The 22,407-nt window shown below is 35.7% G+C and overlaps 1 protein-coding gene across 11 annotated transcripts in view; it reads left to right on the top strand.

The window, feature by feature from the left end:
• Positions 1 to 22,407, top strand: part of LOC123678747 (nuclear receptor coactivator 3) — a 268,127-nt gene that overhangs the window by 239,716 nt on the left and 6,004 nt on the right. For 10 of the 11 annotated variants that reach the window (XM_045615927.1, XM_045615925.1, XM_045615931.1 and 7 more), the window contains 6 exons: positions 9,275 to 10,297; positions 14,994 to 15,798; positions 20,223 to 20,474; positions 20,554 to 21,078; positions 21,158 to 21,361; positions 21,575 to 22,201. In XM_045615927.1, coding sequence (XP_045471883.1) covers positions 9,275 to 10,297; positions 14,994 to 15,798; positions 20,223 to 20,474; positions 20,554 to 21,078; positions 21,158 to 21,361; positions 21,575 to 22,201 — 3,436 coding nt within the window. The remainder of the gene's footprint in view (positions 1 to 9,274; positions 10,298 to 14,993; positions 15,799 to 20,222; positions 20,475 to 20,553; positions 21,079 to 21,157; positions 21,362 to 21,574; positions 22,202 to 22,407) is intronic. The other variant, XM_045615923.1, reaches the window with a different exon arrangement.

The raw sequence follows: 22,407 nt of genomic DNA, 5'->3' as shown, positions 1-22,407 counted from the left end.
ATTATTCGATTGACATGAATTTTATTTATCCGCAAGATAATCTTGTGGCATTACATTTTAAATATGATTTCTGACATATGACCCCCATGGCTGGCTCGGATGAAGTCCAATCTGGACGTCCAATTTTCGATAACTTTTTCCAGCATTTGTGGCCGTATATCGGCAATAACACGGCGAATGTTGTCTTCCAAATGGTCAAGGGTTTGTGGCTTAGCCGCATAGACCAATGACTTTATATAGCCCCACAGAAAGTAGTCTAGCGGTGTTAAATCACAAGATCTTGGAGGCCAACTCACAGGTCCAAAACGTGAAATTAGGCGGTCACCGAACGTGTCTTTCAATAAATCGATTGTGACACGAGCTGTGTGACATGTTGCGACGTCTTGTTGGAACCACAGCTCCTGGACATCATGGTTGTTCAATTCAGCAATGAAAAAGTTAGTAATCATGGCTCTATACCGATCACCATTGACTGTAACGTTCTGGCCATCATCGTTTTTGAAGAAGTACGGACCAATGATTCCACCAGCCCATAAAGCGCACCAAACAGTCAGTTTTTCCGGGTGTAACGGTGTTTCGACATACACTTGAGGATTAGCTTAATTCAAAATACGGTAGTTTTGTTTGTTGACGTAGCCATCCAACCAGAAAAGCGCTTCATCGCTAAACAAAATAAAATGGACGTAGTGCGCGATACGTATTCCGCACAGAACCATTATTTTCGAAATAAAATTGCACTATTTGCAAGCGTTGTTCAGGCGTGAGTCTATTCATGATGAATTGCCAAACCAAACTGAGAATAAATCACTTGACAGCTGTTAAATCGGTCGCCATCTTGAACAGTAATGCCAACTTAAAGTTATATACCTCGAAAAAAAACACCCTATACTACACCTCCTCACTGGATTCCTCACCGGGCATTATTGCCTTAGGAAACACCTCATGATTGCCTTAGGAAACACCTCATGGGTCTAGCAGAAAATGACGAGTTCAGATTCTGTGGGGAGAAGGAAGAAACTCCGGATCACCTGGTGATGGAATGCCTCGCCATCACTAGCCAACGCAAAATCTGCTTTGGACAAGAAACTTGTAGAAATGAGGCCTCCTTGAAGCCATCCCAGATACTAGAGTTCATTAGAACTTAGGATCTGGAAGGCGAGCTGTAGATAACGTTGTAGAGAGAATAGCTCAGATGGGGGGCACAATAGACCATTGGTCATTTTCTGAGGTTCTGGGTCTATTATCAACATGAAATTCTGCACGAAGGAGCTTGAAATTATTAATTCACAGTTTTGAAATTAACAAAAAATAACATATGTTCTTTTTATGAAATGAAATGACGTTACTCCTAGTGAGATTTTGCTACCAACCAAAACTACTTGTTACTTTTCAAAATGTTCATAAATCTGATGATATTTGCTGGCCTTATTGTTGCCATCAATTCACTATGTGTCATTCTGTTTGTAATTCAAATTTGTTGTGTTCATTTCATTGTTTCAAAGTTGGTTTGGTTACTCGAATAATATAGAATAAATGGCACACAAAATTCAAATAGCAACAATATTTTGACAACCAATTGTTGATCTTGATTTTATGGTAAAACTTGGAAAACTTCACAGTCTGGCAACGTTGGTGGAAAACGTCTCAGTTCGTCATTTCACTATGCAATGAGAATTTCAGGTTTCTAGCTATTTTTTTTTTCGTTAGTTACCTACTTGTGAAAAAACATCACAAATTTTGGACGTCGATTTGTAGTACCGCGCTTGTCTTCAAATATTAACAACACTCTAGATGTGGTCGAGAATCCGCTTCTTCGACGACGTCCATTGAAATTCAAAACGGCATCCTTGCAAGAGTCTGCCGTAACGGTAAAACTGTCAGATGGAAACTTCCATTCGCCGTCTTATTTATTTCGACGAAGAAAACTTTAACTTTGGCGCTAGGTGGCATGCACAAGTCGGGTTTCCCTAAGACCGGATATGTGGGTCATGCTAACTTACGTCACGGTCATAAGAAACAACCAGCCGAAGGCGATGACAAGCCAGCTTCTCGGCGCAAGTGGCATTCAAATCGAAGAATTCGGAGAGGCGACAATGCCGCTACTACCGGAATTGAAGTAGATCTACGTATTTTTTTGTTTTTTTGGCAACAAGGCATCCTAAATTCGATATTGTCAATTTTTGAAGATTTACTGGCAAAATTCCGCATCAAAAAACACTTGCTTCCTCTCTTCTACTCGGAGAATATTCCAAATCATTCAAAAAATGCATATAAGATGAAATATTGAGAGAAAAACAAAAGACGTGGAGTCGGGAGCTTTTGAGCTCGAAATTCAGTATGGACACTAAAATCTCAATTCCATCGGTTCTGAGGTTACCAAAATATACGGTAAGTTTTGGAGGTTTTTCAAATTTGATTCCTTGATTTCTTACATTTAAAATTCAGCTGTTGTATCCTTGAGCTAGAAGGGTCAAAATATGAGAACTAATTTCTGTACTAAATTTCATGCAAATAAATGATCAAATATCAATTCGAGCAAATCTCTGGATGGCGAAATTTTTTCTTTGAACGATTGAAAATAATCGACCAAATGAATATTTCTCTATACATTCTTCATACATTTCAACATCTCACTCACAAATTTTTGCAAAACCTCAAATAATTCAGATTATGTATGTTTAAATAGTGCAATGTCATAAAAGTACCCAAAACTGGTCAATGAAAAACAAATTATGCTATGAACCGAATAATTATCTTCCTGCTTAGGCTCCTCAAATAATATAGTGACGTCGACAAAAAAAGCCATCATCGAATAATTGTTTATTATTTCTCCAATTCTGTGGTTATTCCGTTCATTCTTCCACATCTTGTAGAACAAAATCGTGCGAGAATATATCAGAAACGCACAGTTTTCATGGTTATATTTTATTATTCTATGTTGGTACTCCGAAATTTCCGCCACGGCTTTATCTGTCAATTCATCAATTTGCCTTAAAGAAATCAGTTCTGCCAACCAACATTTTTCAATGCCAAAATCACTAAATTATATTTATGGAAATATTTCATTAATTTCAATGAAAGTGCAATGAATTAGAGAATAGTTATTTATAATACAAGTGCAGAAGGCATTGATATTCTTCCACGAGTTCAAAATTCAAAAACGAGCCACGAAGTGGCGAGTTTTGGAATGAACGAGTGGTAGAATGAGCCTTCTGTACGAGTATTATACATTATTTTCTCTAATTCATTGCATTTTCATTGAAATTAATGAAATATTTCCATAAATATATTTTAGTGATTTTTGCATTGAAAAATGTTGGTTGGCAGAACTGATTTCTTTAAGGCAAATTGATAAATTGACAGATAAAGCCGTGGCGGAAAGTTCGGAGTGCCAACAACGAATAATGAAATATAACCATGAAAACTGTGCGTTTCTGATATATTCTCGCACGATTTTGTTCTACAAGATGTGGAAGAATGAACGGAATAACCACAGAATTAGAGAAAGAAATAACTCTTTTTTTAATTGTTTATTCTCCTTTTTCGTCGACAAGAATCCTTTTTGGGATACTTTATGTCTGTAGCAATAACTATGTGCGAAATAATCATCCGAAATATCAAAAATCTTCATATCCAATAAAACAAGCATAAAAGACAACCTCGCAGAAACATCAGAGCCGAAACTGGTTCCTTAATGTTTTCAAGTACAAGAATGAAGATTCACTTGCGTCTTTTACGATGGCATTATTCTGTTTCGGAATGCATTCTAGAATCGTTCTGAAGATATTACTCATAAAATTGAAAAAACACGTTGTAGTGTCACACTACACCCTTTTTTTTTATACCTGAAAACTTGATAAAATAATTCGCTTGACTTTAAGGACACCTAAAAATGTCAGATTTTTTTTATGTAGATATTTGAGCAAATGGAAAATTTGGATATTAACTGTAAATTGTACAAATAAAACATATATTCAGAATTTGTTTGGCTAAACTCTACATCTTTTACAATTGTAATTCAGAAAGGGTAAAATGTAATTAAGAAAAGCAAATTGAATTTCAGAAGATCGAAATTGTAATTAGAATTGGAAGTTGCTATTCAGAATAGGGAATTTGAAACGGTTATTGGTATTTCACAATAGCAATATGAAATTCAGAAAAGGAAAAATTTATTTCAGGAAATATAGTTATTCAGAATTGTTTACATGTACTTCAGAATTGATGAAAATAAATAGTTATATCTATTAGGCCAATTGAAAAATCCCCGGTCTGATGCACAGATGGCGGAGCTAGTATTAAATCCATATGATTTTAAGTTAGTACCAACCTTAAAACGATACGTGTCAAAATTTGACAGCACTCCGACTATTAGTTTGTGAGATATTACGTTGTGAGTCTAGCTACTTATGTTATTTGACAAAAGATGAAAAAAAAGATTTTTCGTGTGCTGATAAAATATTGCGTTTTAAACAGAAGAAAAACAGTTGAAGCAAAATCTTGGCTTGATGAAGAGTTTCTTGGGTCTGTACTAAGAAAATCAACCATCATTGATTGGTATGCTAAGTTTAAATGTGGTGAAATGAGCACCGAAGACGCAGTAGACGCCAAAAGAGGCTGTCACCGACGAAAAAATCAAAAAAGTTCAGTAAATAATTTTGAATGACCGTAAAGTGAAGTTTATCGAGATAGCAGACATTGTGAAGATATAATCTGAACGTGTACATCATATCATTCACGAATATTTGTACATGAGAAAGCTGTGTGCAAAATGGGAGGCGCGCGAGCTCGCAATCGATCGAAAGCAACAACGTGTTAATGATTCTTTGCAGTGTTTGAAGCTGTTTAAGTGCAATAAATCTGAATTTTTGGGTCGATATGTGACAATGGATGAAGCATGGCTCATCATTCCACTCAGGAGTCCAATCGGCAGTCAGCTGAGTGGACTACACACGATGAACCGAATCCAAAACGAGGAAAAACACAACAGTCAGCTGGCAAGGTTATGGCATCAGTATTCTGGGATGCGCAAGGTTTCATTGATTACCTCCGGAAGTGCCAGACCATCAACAGCGATAATTATATAGCGTTATTGGATCGTTGAAAGAATGAAATAGTTAAAAACGGCCCCATTTGAAGAAAAAAAGGTGCTGTTTCATCAAGACAATGCGCCGTGTCACAAATCAATGAAAACAATGACAAAATTGCATGAATTGGGCTTCGAATTGCTTCTGCATCCACCGTATTCGCCAGATCTAGCTCCCAGCGACTTTTTCCTGTTCTCAGACCTCAAAAGAATGCTCGCTGAAAAGAAATTTAGCGCCAATGAAGAAGTAATCGCCGAAACTGAGGCCTATTTTGAAGCGAAAGACAAATCGTACTACAAAAATAATAGCGAAAAGTTGGAAGATCGCTATAATCGCTGTATCGACCTCGAAGGCAACTATGTTGAACAATAAAATCGAATTTTGCCAAAAAAAATGTGTTTTACTATGGTAGACGGGGAACATTTCAATTGGCCTGTTACATTATCTCATTCTGAAATTGAACTTCGATTTTCTGAATAACAATTGGAAAAGGTTTTGTATTCAAATCGACCTTGGTTGTTTCTCGAGATGAGATCCAATTTTCAGAGAAATCAGCTCCAACAAAACAAAGCATCAAAACATTCGAATCACACGTCTGTTGCACTGGATGAAACCAACGGTTATCTCATTCTCGAGAAGACACTTATCTGGCAAAATATCACTATTATAAACAACCATAACATTGGCCTTCTATTAAAAACGTATTAAAAATGAAATGATAATCTTTGAAAGCCACGAGAAGGTATTACAGTTGGAAAATAACAACACGAAACCACAGTTAATGGTTTATATCAAAACGCAAAGTCGGCTGGTAGTGTTAGAAATTATTCCTTGGCCTAGAATTACGGATGGAAAAAATTGCGGCTTGATTGTTCTCGATGCTGGTACTATTACGAAATGAGATTGGAATCGCCTCGATAGTTCGTTTTTGTTTCTTTCAATTTCCAACAAAAAAATTTGGATTGGTCCATAAAAATTTTCTCTGAAATTAACTATACGAAAAAAAAGTACCTAGCCGATTAATCTACCCAGATATATCAAATTCTTGATCACCCTTTCAGAAACTGAGTTCAACTGAAAAAAAAAAAACATTAGAATCATAGAAAATTCAAGAAGAATATCGAAATAAAAATAAGAAAGCATTGACCTTCGGCAATTCTTTCCTAGAGCACCTTTTTCCATTGTTGTCAATAGATCTGAGTATGAATAATACTCAACAAGCCATTACTTTGCTTGCACAGTCGTTTTTCGATCAAAAAACAGTATTTTATCAATACAAGAAACTCGTGTTTATCCATTTTTCTATCAACAACAAATATAGCGCTAATTAACCTTCAATTTCTAGATTCAGACTCAAAGATATGTGCACCAGGCCCTGGAGTTATATGACGTGTTATAAAATATGGCTAGAGATTCATCAAGTCAAGTAACGGGTGTTTTTTTTTCGAGGTATATAACTTCAAGTTGGCATTACTGTTCGAGATGGCGACCGATTTAAAAGCTGTCAAGTGATTTATTCTCAGTTTGGTTTTGCAATTCATCATGAATAGACTGACGCCTGAACAACGCTTGCAAATAGTGCAATTTTATTTCGAAAATAATGGTTCTGTGCGGAATACGTATCGCGCATTACGTTCATTTTATTCTGTTTAGCGATGAAGCGCACTTCTGGTTGAATGGCTACGTCAACAAACAAAACTGCCACATTTGGAGTGAAGCTTATCCTCAATTGTATGCCGAACACCGTTACATCCAGAAAAACTGACTGTTTGGTGCGCTTTATGGGCTGGTGGAATCATTGGTCCGTACTTCCTCAAAAAGATTGATGGCCAGAACGTTACAGTCAATGGTGACCGGTATAGAGCCATGATTACTAACTTTTTCATTCCTGAATTGAACAACCATGATGTCCAGAAGCTGTGGTTCCAACAAGACGGCGCAACATGTCACACAGCTCGTGCCACAATCGATTTATTGAAAGACACGTTTGGTGACCTCCTAATTTCACGTTTTGGACATATGAATTGGCGTCCAAGATCTTGTGATTTAACACCGTTAGACTACTTTCTGTGGTGATATGTAAAGTCATTGGTCTATGCGGATTAGCCACAAACCCTTGACCATTTGGAAGACAACATTCGCCGTGTTATAGCCGATATAAGGCCACAAATGTTGGAAAAAGTCATCGAAAATTGGACGTCCAGATTGGACTACTTCCGAGCCAGCCGTGGCGGTCACATGCCAGAAATCATATTTAAAATGTAATGCCACAAGATTATCTTGCGGATAAATGAAATTCATGTCAATCGAATAATCCATCGTTGTTTTATTGCAATTTAAAGTTCTATAGCTCTAAAAAAAAACACCCCCTTATATGAAAGTGTTTTCTGCAAGGTTCCTTCTCATTTCGTCATATTTTATTGATGTGACACTACACAATAAAACTGCTAAAAATCAAGTAGCTTGATAAGATTCAAGTACTCGAACTTTCACGTCGGTGTTTCCTCAATTTTTTAATAATTCCCTCTGAATTATTGTTACTTGTAGTTATTCAGACCAAACCGAAAATATCAACCACAATATTACTCATACGTTCAACTTTGTTCAACTGAACGATGATACACTAGCTTTACCAGAATTTAAAACCAGTAGAATGACCAATTATTTCTTCTTATCATTACCGTAATTTGTTATTTCCAATAGACAGCCAAAAAATCTCCGATTTTTATTTAATTCTACGTTTTCCATCTCTATGATCTACCTAGATAAATTCAACAACGTAATACCATCGACTCCTCGCACTGAACTAGAATAGGATGGTACTGACAATTTTGCTTAGGTAAGCATTCTGTGTACTTCAACATAATATTTTACTTCAGTCGCATCAGGTTAACTTAATATCAGTTTCAACGTTATTGTCATATGGTATAGTGATCCCATTGAAAAAATGAGGTGAGTTATTCCTATTTAAACGTAGATTTTTTTCACAAATAACATTCTACTCTCCCCTGGCAATGTCATTGACATTCATCTATAGTTTTATTATCATAAAAGGGATGCATCTTGATTGTAAAGAATGTAAGATTTTTCTTTCGTAGATTGTATTCATTATTTATATAGAAATGAAGATATGTGAATTTGAAACTTCCTTTTGAGTATGTTTCATTATCTGGTTGAAGATATTGTTTTTGAATATTGAAATCTGAAAGCTTCGAAATTGGTTTAAAATAATTTCCTCAGCTTTGGGAGGAGCATATTTGAATCATAGAACATTGAAATTCAAGTAAACCTCTCATTAACAAGCTTGCTATACTTTCTGTTGGTTATGAGCACAAATGATAAGAAATGGATCCTAAAATTCATAGCATTGGTAGGAAGAAGATTGTTTCTAGTGTATCTCCTATGAAGGAGGTTAGAAAAATGGGAAGATATATTTAATCATAAGTTAGGTACGATGAAACATTCTCAATCAACACAAATTTTTCAGTTTCTGCATACTGACTAGGTTCTGAAAACTTACAGTATCAATACCATTGTTGCAAAATGTGTTATTCGATATTAGATAGTTTAATTGGTAATTCATATTGTCAATTTATTCATATTTTAATTCATCAAAAATCCAATGTGATTAAAAAATATCTATACACTATTATAGCAGGAATTTTTCTGTTGCGATTTTGGAATTCAACATCAATCAAAATATAGATTTAGAATTACAAAATAAAAAAAATTTCATTCCAATTGACCAGGTTATGATTGAAAACTAGTCAGCCAGCAAATCTAACTAGTTAGTAGATTTCCATAGCCAATATGGCGTAACGAGAACTATATAGAAAATTCTAGAGGAATACCGAAAAAAATGCCCAATATTTCGAATCGAGTTGCATGTATGTATATACAGGGTGGTCCAACCAAAAATTAACAACTCGATTTGCTGACTTTAAAATGAAATTGTGGAAGAATGTTCAGACCCGTTTCTGATTCGAGGAGGAACAACTTTTATTCAATACGAATTTTCAACTTTCTCGAGTTTGGTAGTTTAATGTATAACGGCATATTTTGTAAACATAAATCCGGGCGTTTCACTTTACATCGTGAGTCACAACGAAAACAAAACACATGATGATTCATCCTGGTTTCGGTCGATATCGATGAGATTTCAATAACTAATTTTACCCTCTCTGTTGCAGCAACAAATGTAATAATGAGAAACGACGCAGAGAGCAAGAAAACATCTACATAGAGGAACTTGCAGAACTGATCTCAGCCAACTTCGCGGACATGAGCTCGCTGTCGGTAAAACCAGACAAGTGCGCCATCTTACAAGAAACCGTCAACCAAATACGTAACATAAAACAACAAGAGAACGCTGTCCAATCGTCGGACCCCGTGCAGCAGGGTGAAGTGTCATCTTCCAGGCCCACCATCTTGTCCAACGAGGTTTTTGGTCCCCTACTGCTCGAGGCTCTAGAAGGGTTCCTATTCGTGGTGAACAGTGAAGGGAAGGTTGAGCAAGTTACGGAAAACGTTATTAACTATATCAAGTTCACTAAAGAGGACATTTTGGGGAAGAGCATCTACAATTTCATCCACCATGGGGATCACGCCAAGTTCAGTTCGAGCCTGCTGCCCATGTCCATAGCTTGGGGCAACGAGCTGACGAACAAATCGCGATCTTTCACCATACGTCTCCTGGTGAAGCCTCTAGAAGACCTAGACGAGACCGTCGAGGAAAAACAGCAGCGCGTTTGCCACTACGAGTGGATGAACATTTTGAGTGCACCCCTGGTGGACCAATTGGCAGTTTCAGACGAAGAAGGCAACGACAACGGTCCTTGTTTACTCTGCGTGGCCAGCAGAATATCGTACAAAGATAAGACTATCACTGACGTCGAGCAATTCACCACTAAACTTGACACTTCAGGTAAAATCATTGGCGTAGATACCTCTGGGGTATCGCCCGCACATTGCCAATACATTAGCAAGGATCTGACTAATAGAGTGTTCAAAGAACTGGTGGCTCCTCAAGACGTCCACAAACTCGTGTCTCACTTGAAAGAGACACTCACTACGGGACAGGCGCCCTGTGTTAACTACAGACTACAGTTCGGTGCCGACAAGTTCATCAAAGTGCAAACGAAGTCCAAATTGTTCAAAACTAGCTCGCACGCTTCTGAATCCGATTTTGTTATGGCTACTCACACAATTCTTGGGTAAGATATATACTCTTCGTTATTTTATATCAAAGCTTTATTTTGATTATATCTTTGTTTCGTTCTTTCTTTCGATTCATTCTTGATTTCAATTTTTGTTTCGTTAATTTAATATTTCATCGACTCATTCGTTTCTTGATTCCTTTGATATATTTTATTCATTTGTATAAATTACTTTTTTCAGCTGCAAATTACCGCTGTTGATCAAAGAATACAACCGAGAATTCTTATGAGATTTTTGCTCTTTGTTTATATCATGCATTATAGAATATTATGAGAACATTTTCTCATAAAAGAATTCATCGTAAAAGAATAATAAATCTGAAATGGATACTAACAGAAATATTTGTGACATAATATTTTTAATGTCAGTCTATTTAGATTAAACTGATAAAAACAGAGTGAACGCAATTTTTAGAGTAGTTTAATACAGATTTCAAAGACATAACTCTTTTTCATGTCACTGAGAGTGTTTTTCTTGATTGGAGAGTATAGACAAAATTTAACTTTTTGAATGCTTTATCTCCTAGTAAAAGGGATGAAATGATATCAACGATCGAACGATTTCCTATTGAACAATGCTCATTTCCTGATCGGTTTTCAACTCGTTCAGAGAGTATAATATAATCCGTATCACACTCCTTTGTAAAATTTTTAATTCTTATCAGTATAATGGATGATAAGGAAATCGTTTGAATTGGATTTTTTCAACGTCATAAAGATAGATTATTATTCCTGATATAATTATTAGATGTATGTCAGTAGTTGTCACACTTTTTCTGACTCTTCCATTGTTTGTCGCTTCAAATTCGAACAATAAACTAGGCATAACCGAGAGAGATTGGTAGAATATAAATTCAAAAAAAAAGAAATATTCAACTGACTTTCGAATATTCGTTTTGTCGTAAATAAGTGTATGCTTGTAATGGCCTACTGGCAATAAGAGGTCGTTGACAAAATGGGTATATAATAGTTTAGATTAGTCAACTTTCGAACGCAGTCAAATTTTGTAGTTGTTCCCCATTCCTAGTTTTTCTTATCGATGAATCTCAATTGAAAGTTTATATATGTGAACTCAAATAATCTCTGCTGGTTGAAACACCTAATCTTTGATAAGTTATCATGCCGAATCCGTGAAAATCAGTACTAACCGGACAACCGGCAAAGTAGGATTTTTTTTTTTTTTTTGTTTACCGCCTTAGGTGGAATTTAAAGAATTGACGTTCTCACTTTTGTGTTGGTAATTATTGTTAGAATGGCTGTTGAGTGACGTGTTCGATTCCGCAGTGTGATTAGGCTTGTTTTGGTAAGATAGAAGGTCTGTTGTTCCGTTCATTTCAGATATTTATTTATCTATAACTGGATCTTTTTCATTCAGGAAAGAGATTTAATTGTGCTCGGAAATTGTCGTATTGAGGTAATAGCTGACTTTTGTGAAACATATCTTCATTTGTAACTCTCATTATTTAATCTCAATTTAAGAGATGAGCATTTCAACAAGAATTTTCCAACGACATTCTCCAAACTACTTTGTTTATGTCTTGAAACTAGGTTTTTCAAAAGTTGTCAAACAGTACGTTAAAAATTAACCTTATCAAAGGCCAACGCACAAAATGCTTCAGTTTAAATAATATTATAAATAAAGAGGTTGTTATGAATTTTTCTACAAAGGAACAACAATTTAATTGTGAATTTTCAAATGGATAACAGCGATTAAACAAACTTCAATGAGATTTTTTTCTTGAACCACAAATGAGAAATATAGAATATAAAAATACTGATGACACAATAATATTTCATACCTACTCCAAAGTTCTATGAAATTTGATTATTGGATTGGAGAATTAGCGGTTTCAATTAATTTCAGATTTTCTAGAGGGAATTGAAATATTCTGATTAGATAGTAGGAATTAAAATGTAGACCATTGTGTGAAATTTATATATTTGTATTATTTATATCTAGCATCGTAAATTGATTCTCGTTGTTGGTGAATGATGTGATTGTGTTTCATGTAACTTATCAAAGAGAGAAACGAAGATTTACGTTGAAATCATTGAAACCATATGTTGAAAAAGTGCATCTGCCAGTGTTTATAAAAAAGAACGCTCTTCGCGATGTATCACTCCATGGTTAAATGTAAACGCATGCTACCCCTAATGCCCGCCACTCACGAAGCGTTTCTTCAAGCGTTTGGTAGCAAGCGTCGTAGAGATTCCAGTCGGGCAGTCAAGTTCATACTCTGATTTACAGTCGTACGGCCGTGTCCCGAGCTGTCTGACTGGAATCTCTTCGACGCTTGCTACCAAACGCTTGAAGAAACGCTTCGTGAGTGGCGGGCATAAGCTTAATGTTTATTGCAGTTCTCTGAGGAAAAAACTTCCATTCAGAAGAAGATGTTCTTTGGATAGTACCAATCAGAGAATGAAAGATGTTGCCTCATGTTACGCCACTGTTTCGGTCATGTCGAAACTCTAAACAAACATCTAATAAATGTATTTTCATGTGCTTTTATCTTTAATGCATTTCTTAATGAGATACAAAACTAGACTGGCTAGATGATGGTTTTCATATGTATACATTATGGTATAATATTTTGTTTTTTCCTCCTCAACCAGGTTTCGAGTGGCAGTATACTTTCGAATTCTGAATCTGTGTAATAATGTTAGTTATTCAAATGAAAATCATCTGAGTAGGTATTGGTTCTCTTAGAAGTCGATTGTGGTCTTCAAATTTTAGTTACGTAATTCAAATATTGATTGATCAGACGTCTATGAAAATGTCATATCAGAAATCCATAAGTGTTTGTATACAGAACTTGATGAAATATTCAATTCAAGCTTTATATTAACTCTCCACGAGATAGTTTCAAACATTACCTACAATATTTTGAATTTCGTAAAATCAGCCTTTGTTCTTATTATTACGAGTAGCAATTTTTGCTGACTCTCAATCATATTTGATTAGAATATTACCTGAATCTAATTAAAACACGCCACACTTAAATCTCAATTCTTCAATGCAACAATTTTGTATATTCCATGTGTATGTATACACTTTAATCATAATATTGAAACAACGCCCTCTTACCAGATGTTAACTTCTTTTACCATCTGTTTCTGAGTAGAGAATTAGGGTGGTCCCTCCTTTCATCTCGATGAAAATTATCTTACTGAACATTGCCTATCAACTCCTTCTATCTTTATCATGTTTCTTGCAACGTGTTCTATAAACGTCACTATTCTGAATCAGGGAAAGATTGTTATGAAATTATCTGTTACGTCAAGATATTCGGCTCTCATTCACTAGAGTCCACGTTCATAGACGTACGAATTATCGATTGTTATTTGATATGCTTAATTATTTGCGTCATTTTGAGGCAAGAATTGAAAATTTGAAATTCCATCGCTGTTGAAAATATTGTGGATTTCACAGATTCTTATATTTCGTTATCCCAGAGCAATCTAAGTTCATAAGGAAATATTTTCAGTATTGAGTCGAAAGATTTGGATTCGGGAATATCATTTTGAAATTCCAAATCCAATTCTCATAATATTGACACTACAAAACATTTAGAGGTGCTTTTTTTGCTTTATATGGTTCAAAACGTTCTTTCTATTATTTCACTGTTTTCAGTTTAATTATTTTATCGTACATTTTTCGATAAATTATAACTTGTTTAACATTAAGACTTTGAAAATTATAGATCGTATTCAAATTTCAAGCAAATTGCTTCATAATTTTTCAGTTAGGCATAAGTCTTCAACCGTGACAATTTTAGGTAGTCGAATTAGTGTGATGCTACCTGAAAATTTCATTAAAATCACGGTAAAGGGTGCCAAGCGCGTCGAATTGGGCCACATTTTCGAATTTTAGTCTGGGAATTTGCTATACAGAGTGTTTCCAATTCATAACTTGAGATTTCAGAGGACTTTTTGACATAACCATGAATACGCAAACGCATCGCTTCGTTACTGATTCACAGAATTTTGGAGTTTCTAGTTTTTTATTTTTAAGAATGATTTTTAACTCTTTCCTATTAGAAATAATATAATTCAATTCATTTGCCTCCTTTCAGTTTATCTCATCCGTGACCATTATTGAAAAAAAAAGTAAAATATTTTCCTTTAATTTACTAGATTTAATAATTAGTTGGCTTTGGTTGCTATTTTCATTCTAATTTTTAGGAAAAAATGTATAACAAAACATGATATTTCTGCTCGATAATATTCACAGATGCGTAAAAATTACAAAATACCACAAAGAATTGAAAAAAGCAAGATATTCATTTGGTATTTTAGAATCCAACATAAAAAGTTTAAGCGAATAAGGTCTGGAACCCTGAAAAAATACATAACTCCTTTCAGATTCTTACAATCAGTCGGCACTCTAGATGATATGTCCTAAAACGTAATCTATGTTAACATTTGATTATAATATCTCAAAAACGGAAAGAGCTTCGAAGAAAAAAATTAGATTGGTAACAAAGCGTTTTCCGATACATGTTCTTGGACAAAAACGTCGTATACGGTGTTGAAAAATCGCTAAAATCTTGATATTGAATTTTGAAACGTTCTGTAGAAACCAATGATCAATACTTCCACTACGCTGGTAGCCTCAGCACTGAGAGTGTTGTAACTGTATTTTCCCAAATTCTGAAGGAACTATATCGAAAATAAATCATCCCTTCTTTTGCAGAGAGAGTGAATCGCTAGGACCTTCGGATCCAGGAGGTGGTAACAGCAACAGCAGTCTTGGTGGTCCCCTGATGACCAGCGCGGTTAACGGCTCACGGAACACCACAGCCGTTGGAGTCTGCTCCGACAACTCCACCACGTCATCCTCCAACACCCTTCTCAACAGCAACTCAGCCTCTTACACCACCTTCAACATCGACAACGACTTCAACTTCGACATGTTTCCCTCCTCCACCTGGGAGTTGGACTCCACCAGCTGGCCGGAGCCAAGACCCGAGTCTAGACAAAGCACCACGCCAGTCTCTACTCCCACTCCTCGTCCTCCCAGCAACCCAGCCTTCAGCCCCGTCAACTCCATGGCTCAGAGCCCTCTGGCGGGCTTCGTGGCCCAACAGAGCCCCACCATTCCTAACCCCTCTACCCCCGCGAACTCCTACAACAACAGTTTCTCCTTCAGCCCTCTGACAGATCAGAATTACGCGATGGAAGAGCAGAAAGATACCAAAGCCAATGTGCTGGAGGAGGCTACGAGTATGATGGCCGATTCCAACAAATTGAGAAACTTACTGACTAAACCTCCAAACACTCCTGTTGTAGATTCTGCTAACGATAATGACAGCAGGAATAAGAATCGCATACTGAAGGGTCTGCTGAATCAGCAGGACGATGACGATTGTAGGAATGACAACAGGACCAGTCCTAGGAGTATGGTTAGCAGGGGATCTATGCCTGGTACTTCTGGCACCTCGGACATGTCAAAGAATTCTTCTATGGCCGCTGGGAGGAATAACGCCATGTTGCTTGAGGTGAGTGTCTTTATCTTCTTTATTTATCAATATCAAGTTGCTCTGATTGTCTTCTTCGTCACTTTACCAAACTAGTTCTGAGATCATAAGTTGATGATATTTCAAAATTTCATTTGAGGTTAGTTCACAGTTCAGCTCTATAAGCACAGAGCTAGGTGACTACTGAAGGAAGTTGGTAATTTATTTTGTTGCTATATTCGAGCAAAATGTTTAAGTTGACGTGACAAATCATAAACTACTGCAAATTCTACGAATAGTTTCGTTATTTTTACTACATTATGTGTCTTCTATTTGTTTGATAACAAAACTTGAATTATTACACGTTAGATTAAGTCACGCAAAAATCAACTGGGTATTTTTTAACATCAGACCTCAAATTCAATATGAAATTAAAGAAAATTCGGAAAAGAAATTTGTTTTGTGAATATAGATACAAAGTCTTATTTGTATAAAAATAAAATACCGGATGTGAAAGTAGAAAGTGAAGTAGAAATGTTTCAAAAATAATGTGAAAAAAATACCTGATTTCTGCAATTTATTCATTGTCAGGGAATGTGTATTCGAATGCGTCAAAGAAAATTCGGAAAAGAAATTTGTTTTGTGAATATAGATATGCGTCAAAAATCATAATTTCGAAATTGTAAGCACCAGAACTTCCCAAAAAAATAGTATATTATTCAATATTATCGTAGCAAAAAAAGTTTGATGAAGAATTTGATACGAATAACTTCTATAGTTTCAGAGGAAAGCAATGAATGTCAAACGAATTAGTTTCTTCGGATTTTTAGATTTTAATCATTCTTAAAAACAAAAAACGGTGAATACTCCAAGCAGATTGATATAATTGTTTTCATAGAACGAATCCAAAGTTTTAGTGTTAAAAACAATAAACACTCTCTCGAAAAGTCTTGATACTGTACTAGAAATATTTACTTCCACTTCCTAAAATTTGTGTGTTAAAAATCCTTAAAATATTAGTAGTATTCACAACTTCCTGTTTCAAAGTCAATAACAACTTCACATTTGCAGTACAAATTACATCAAAATTAATTTTCCCCTGTAAATATCAGACCCTACAACCACAAAAGTCTCATAAAAAGAAAAATCTGATCAACTTTGAACCAGGTTAATATATTCAGTTAGCAGAAATATCATTATTTTTTAATCTACTCAAATTAAAAATATTTGTCTCTATTTTAGGAAAATTGAACAAAATTACAACATTTTGTGGAACTGCGGGCTAAGTTCATTAAGTGGATTTGTATATAGCAAAGAGCCCAGATACGGCTCGGTAGTTCAATCAATTAATTATTTCAAAAATTTTGATACTCGAATATTTTTTATCTCCGCTCTACCGAACTGCATATAAAAATCAAACTTTTCACGATAATACCGTTGGCAATGAAAATTTATAATTCCCGAACGAGATACCGCATTTCCCAAAGCAACAATGATGAATCAATTTCGGAGAGATATCCATTATCGCTTTCATCTTTGAAACCTACTGATAATCAGAGCGAGTACATAAGCAAGACGAAGTTTTCGAACGAAGACACATTTACGTTTCGAGAAAAATATGCCCTTTTTTATTGCCTTAAGTAGCTGCAATAAACATCCCCGACAATTTCTGCTAACAGCTGCAAACCCCAATAACAAATATGATTTACAATTATACAACATAGAGAGACGTGCGCCAAAGGGGAGGGGATTATAAAAACGTCCAACAGAACCTTCGAATTTCGAAAATAAGTAGCTTGTTGTCGGTTAACATGGATATTGACTTCTAAGTCGGCTTTACCCCAAACAACTACTGCGCGCGCGTTTGTCTACCTGTGTTTTCGACCCTTTGCTAGTGTGGCCCAAAACTAAAAAATGGCTGTGTACTATTATTGTGGCGAGGCCTAGCGCTATCGCTAGGGTGTTCGTCTCTTTCTATCGCCTATGTGTGTTCTGAAGTGCATACTTATCTGATAAGTCAAAACGAGTTAGTTGATGTCGGTTCCTAGCAGTGATAAGTGGGTGATACTTTAAAGTTTTCCGTTTTTGGACGATATGGTGAGTTATTCTCTTGTGCGATCCCTTACTTCCTTTCATCTTGCATCTTATCGACGCTCACTTCTCTTCAATTCAATGCATGCCTAATTTTTATTTAATATTTTGAATAACGGGTATTTATACAAAACACTATGTTCTAAAATTTTCCCGGTTTATTTTAGACGTTTTTATTTTTTTGTTATTGTGGTTATTTTTTTTCAAATTAATTGTTTAAATGAGCGAAATTAAATATAAGTATGCCCCAAAGAGTTTTGAACACCCCAACTGAAAGACCAACTTAGGGTCTTCTAATGCTATTAATAGATACAATCTCTTGAAGAAGTTGAAGTCCTCTCAATGAAAATTAAAAAGATATACTCACGCCTAGCATATTTTGAATATTCTTCTTATACGCAGCAAATTTACATTTTATTACAATTATTATAATACTCTGATATTGACTATTGAGTAAAAACTGCTTCAAATAGCTCAAACTCCTTTATAAGAGGCCAATTGAAAAGTCCCCGGTCTACCATAGTAAAAATTCAATTTTATTATTCAACATAGTTGCTTTCGAGGGCGATACAGCGATTATAGCGATCTTACAACTTTTCAATGCCATTTTTGTAGTAAGATTTGTCTTTCGCTTAAAAATAGGCCTCAGTTTCGGCGATTACTTCTTCATTGGCGCTAATGTCTTTCCAGCGAGCATTCTTTTGAGGTCTGAGAACAGGAAAAAGTCGCTGGGGGCCAGATCTGGCCAATACGGTGGATGCAGAAGCAATTCGAAGCCCAATGCATGCAATTTTAACATTGTTTTGAATGATTGGTGACACGGCGCATTGTCTTGATGAAACAATACTTTTTTTTTTCTTCAAATGGGGCCGTTTTTCAACGATTTCATCTTTTAAACAATCCAATATCGCTGTATAGTAATCGCTGTTGATGGTCTGGCCTTTTGGAGGTAATCAATGAATATTATACCTTGCGCATTCCAGAATACTAATGCCATAACCTTGCCAGCTGACTGTTGAGTTTTTTCCTCGCTTTGGATTCACACGAAATTCTTTTTTCCATCTTTTTTCGAATAACAAAAGTAGCTACACTCACAACGCAATATCTCACAAACTAATGTTCGGACTGCTGTCAAATTTTGAAAAGTATCGTTTGAAGGTTGTACTTTTCAATTGGCCTAATACTTCATTGTATATTTACAGCATTATTACAGCAAGATATTTGAATTATTACTTATTTAATTTTGAAAAATTCAGCAATCGATCAGATCTACCTATACTACCATAAGATTTTATTTATTATCTTTGCGATTTGCAATGATTTTGTTTGCATTATACCTGTTAAGATTCTCTTAAACTTCTTCGAAGCTGCTAGGTATCAAGGATTTGTCAATGGCATATCACTTCATCATCATATCACGTCCATATCGAATACTTACTTAACATGTTGATGTAGTTTATATAAATTAAATTTCAATGAATTCAATTCACACAAAACAATGAATCGAGTTCGAAAGCATTGTTTATATTAAACAAACACGTATTATGTAAAACGTGTTTAATTCGAAAAGGTTGTACCAAAATATCGGTAGTACTAATACATATAATTTTATAAAGTCATAATTTCATTTGGAAAAATATTCACATACGATTCTATTATAATTCAATTAACCTATATTCTAAATTTTAATTTTCAATCTTCATTTTAGATTTAGCATCGGCTCTAACCAATTTTTTACCTTCATCTGTTACTAACTTGTGTCAATAATGACTGTTTGTATTGTTCACACAAATGAAATTTTTCAGTGGAATTTTAGTTTTTGAGTATCCATTGAAAGAAGGGAGCCAGGGAAAACAAGAGGCCTTGAAGATGTTGTACAATATGAATGACACTGCCTATACTTTTTTCGATAGGGTAAATTATGAATTTGTGAAAAGTTTTCTAAGAAAAATTTATTAAGAACCAATTTTTTTTTTGATTCAATAGGTATATATTATAGTATGTTTAGAGGTAATACTCAGGTGAGTTAGGATGATAATTTTAATGTCACTAACCAGTATGTCCTGTGGACTGATGGATTTCATTGATAATAAATTCTTAATATTTTTCTCCAGAAAAACGTACATTTCAAGGATTCCTATCAATATAAATTCCATCAGATAAAAAATTATTCCATCGTTTAACTTTCTTGATTCTAATTCCCTCAGCACTGAATTATTTTCTCTTGATTAGAATTTTTCCTTAAAATCCCAAAAAAGCGAAGCATTAGTTGGTAAAAGTGCCATATATGTGTTTAGTTTGAAATCAGAGCATCTTGAAAAGTGGTAAAAATGTATAGAACCTACGAATCAAATACTAAATCCTATTTGTTATAGTTGCTTAACGATAAAAGTGATGACGATGATCTCGAAGCTCGCAGTGGCGTAAGGAAGAAGAGTGAATTATTGCAGCAACTATTGAAATCTGAGAGAACTGAAGAAGGTGATGATAAAAAGGATCAGTCACATGATGATACTCTACTCAGAAGTTTGGGATTCACCAGTTCCCTTTCACCTCCTGGTTCCTCCAGAAAAAGACCCAGCGATGGTGAAGACAGTGCGAACAAAAGAAGCAATTCAGATGGAGCTGTAAGTGAAGTCACTTTTATATTCTAATCGTTTTCCATTATTATTGAATCTTCGAACTGAGCATTACTTTTGTTTGTAGGTTACTTCAACTGGAAGTGAATTGTGTAGAAGGAATCAGATGCTGGTCTCCTTACTCGCCAAACAATCACCAAACCCTCCACAACCTATACCTCCAATACCTGCCAGTGTCTTACATGCGACGCCACAAGAGAAATTGCCGAAGATAGTCGACCCCAAATTGACAAATAACATGAATAATAGGACAGTGAATGCCCAAACCCTTCAGCAACAGCAAGTTCAGCAGGTCCAACAACAGTTGCAGCAACAAGTGCAACAACAACAGCAGCAGCAGCAACAACAACAAATGATGAATAATAGACTGACAAGAATGCATAGCCGCCCACCAACTAACTACCTCAATGCCATATTGTCACCTCAGAACAATATGCAACAACGAACTGACAACAGGCTATCTCAGGCAGTCTCCAGCGGTTGCTACACCTCTCCCAATGCTACCTCTACTTCAGATAACAACAACACCTGGGCTGAAAACAATAATATCCAGAGCTCAAATGATCCTGATCTCTCCGAAATTCTCGATCAGGTACAACTCATTAATGAAAATAATGTTAACAGAAGAACATTTACCGAAACAACATTTACTGAAACTTTATTTGTTGCAGGTTATGGATATTGTACCTGATAGCATCATGCAAATTTTGGAAATGGATAATCAGCATACTACTTATCAAAATTCGGAAATAAGTGAGAAAATGGCCATCAATATCATCCAGAATTCACTTATGCAAATGGAAACTTTGGTGAAGAAACCAGCATCGCCTAATGTTTCTATATCTGGAACTCCACCAGCCTATTCATCTGTCACGGTAAGGACAAATACATATCAATAGGTTTGTTTTAGCAGAGGTTCGAAGTAGTTGGTCCAAACCAAAATCAAATCATTTTAAGAACTAACCTGTTCACTAAGAAGTCAAAAAAAGCGATGCTAAAACAAACCTCTTATGTAATACAAAACAATTTAAAACTTTGTTTTACACTTCTCGATTTATTTCGTAATACAATATCTTGTTGTGGTTTAGCTTTCAAATCAAAACAGCCAAGGCAGAGTTTTCCCCCCTCCCCCGAACTACCCACAGCAAGGCTACAAAATCGGTCAGAGAATAGTGAGACCAAATGCCAACTATCAAATCGGAGGAACTGCCATCAATCCCCAGCAGCTTCTTATACACCAACAGCGCAAGGCTATGGCACAGCAACAGGAAAAGAAGCGCTTACTTCAGCAACAGCAGCAACAACAATTGCTCATACCACCTAATGCAACTGCAGCCGAGATGAACAGCGGTATGCAAAACATCGATAGTTTATTGAACAACACCGTTGCACCTAATGTTACTCTACAACGATCATCGAGTATTCCGGAGCCTCAATCGTCACCAAATTACAATCAAATCAGCCAGGCTTCGAGAGTTAGCAACCAACAACCTTTCTCACCGCACTCCCAACTCACGTCGCCGATTCAGCAGACCTTCCAGCAAACAACTGCAGGGAACTTTCAACAGAATACTGCCAGATTATCGCCTCAATCAGCTTTCAACCAGCAAACCTCACCTAGGCAAGCCTATCCTCAAGGAAATGCTTCGAATGCCAATTGGGCCCAACAGGCCAGATTGGCCGTCCAGAATCCTATGCTTAATGCCCAACTCACTGTAAGTATCACTGAAACTTATTTTATAGCTTAGCTCCAGCAGGTCTGCCAAACATTGTATCCAATTCGAAAAGGTTAACGGATTCTAACGATATTTAACGGATTCTACCAATGGTTAACGGATTCTACCAACGGTTAACGGATTCTACCAATTGTTAACGGATTCTACCGATGGTTAACGGATTCTAACAATGGTTAACGGATTCT

Source organism: Harmonia axyridis, chromosome 4 (genome assembly GCF_914767665.1).
Source record: "Harmonia axyridis chromosome 4, icHarAxyr1.1, whole genome shotgun sequence".
Lineage (NCBI taxonomy): Eukaryota > Metazoa > Arthropoda > Insecta > Coleoptera > Coccinellidae > Harmonia > Harmonia axyridis.
This window is presented reverse-complemented; position numbering and strand designations above follow the sequence as displayed.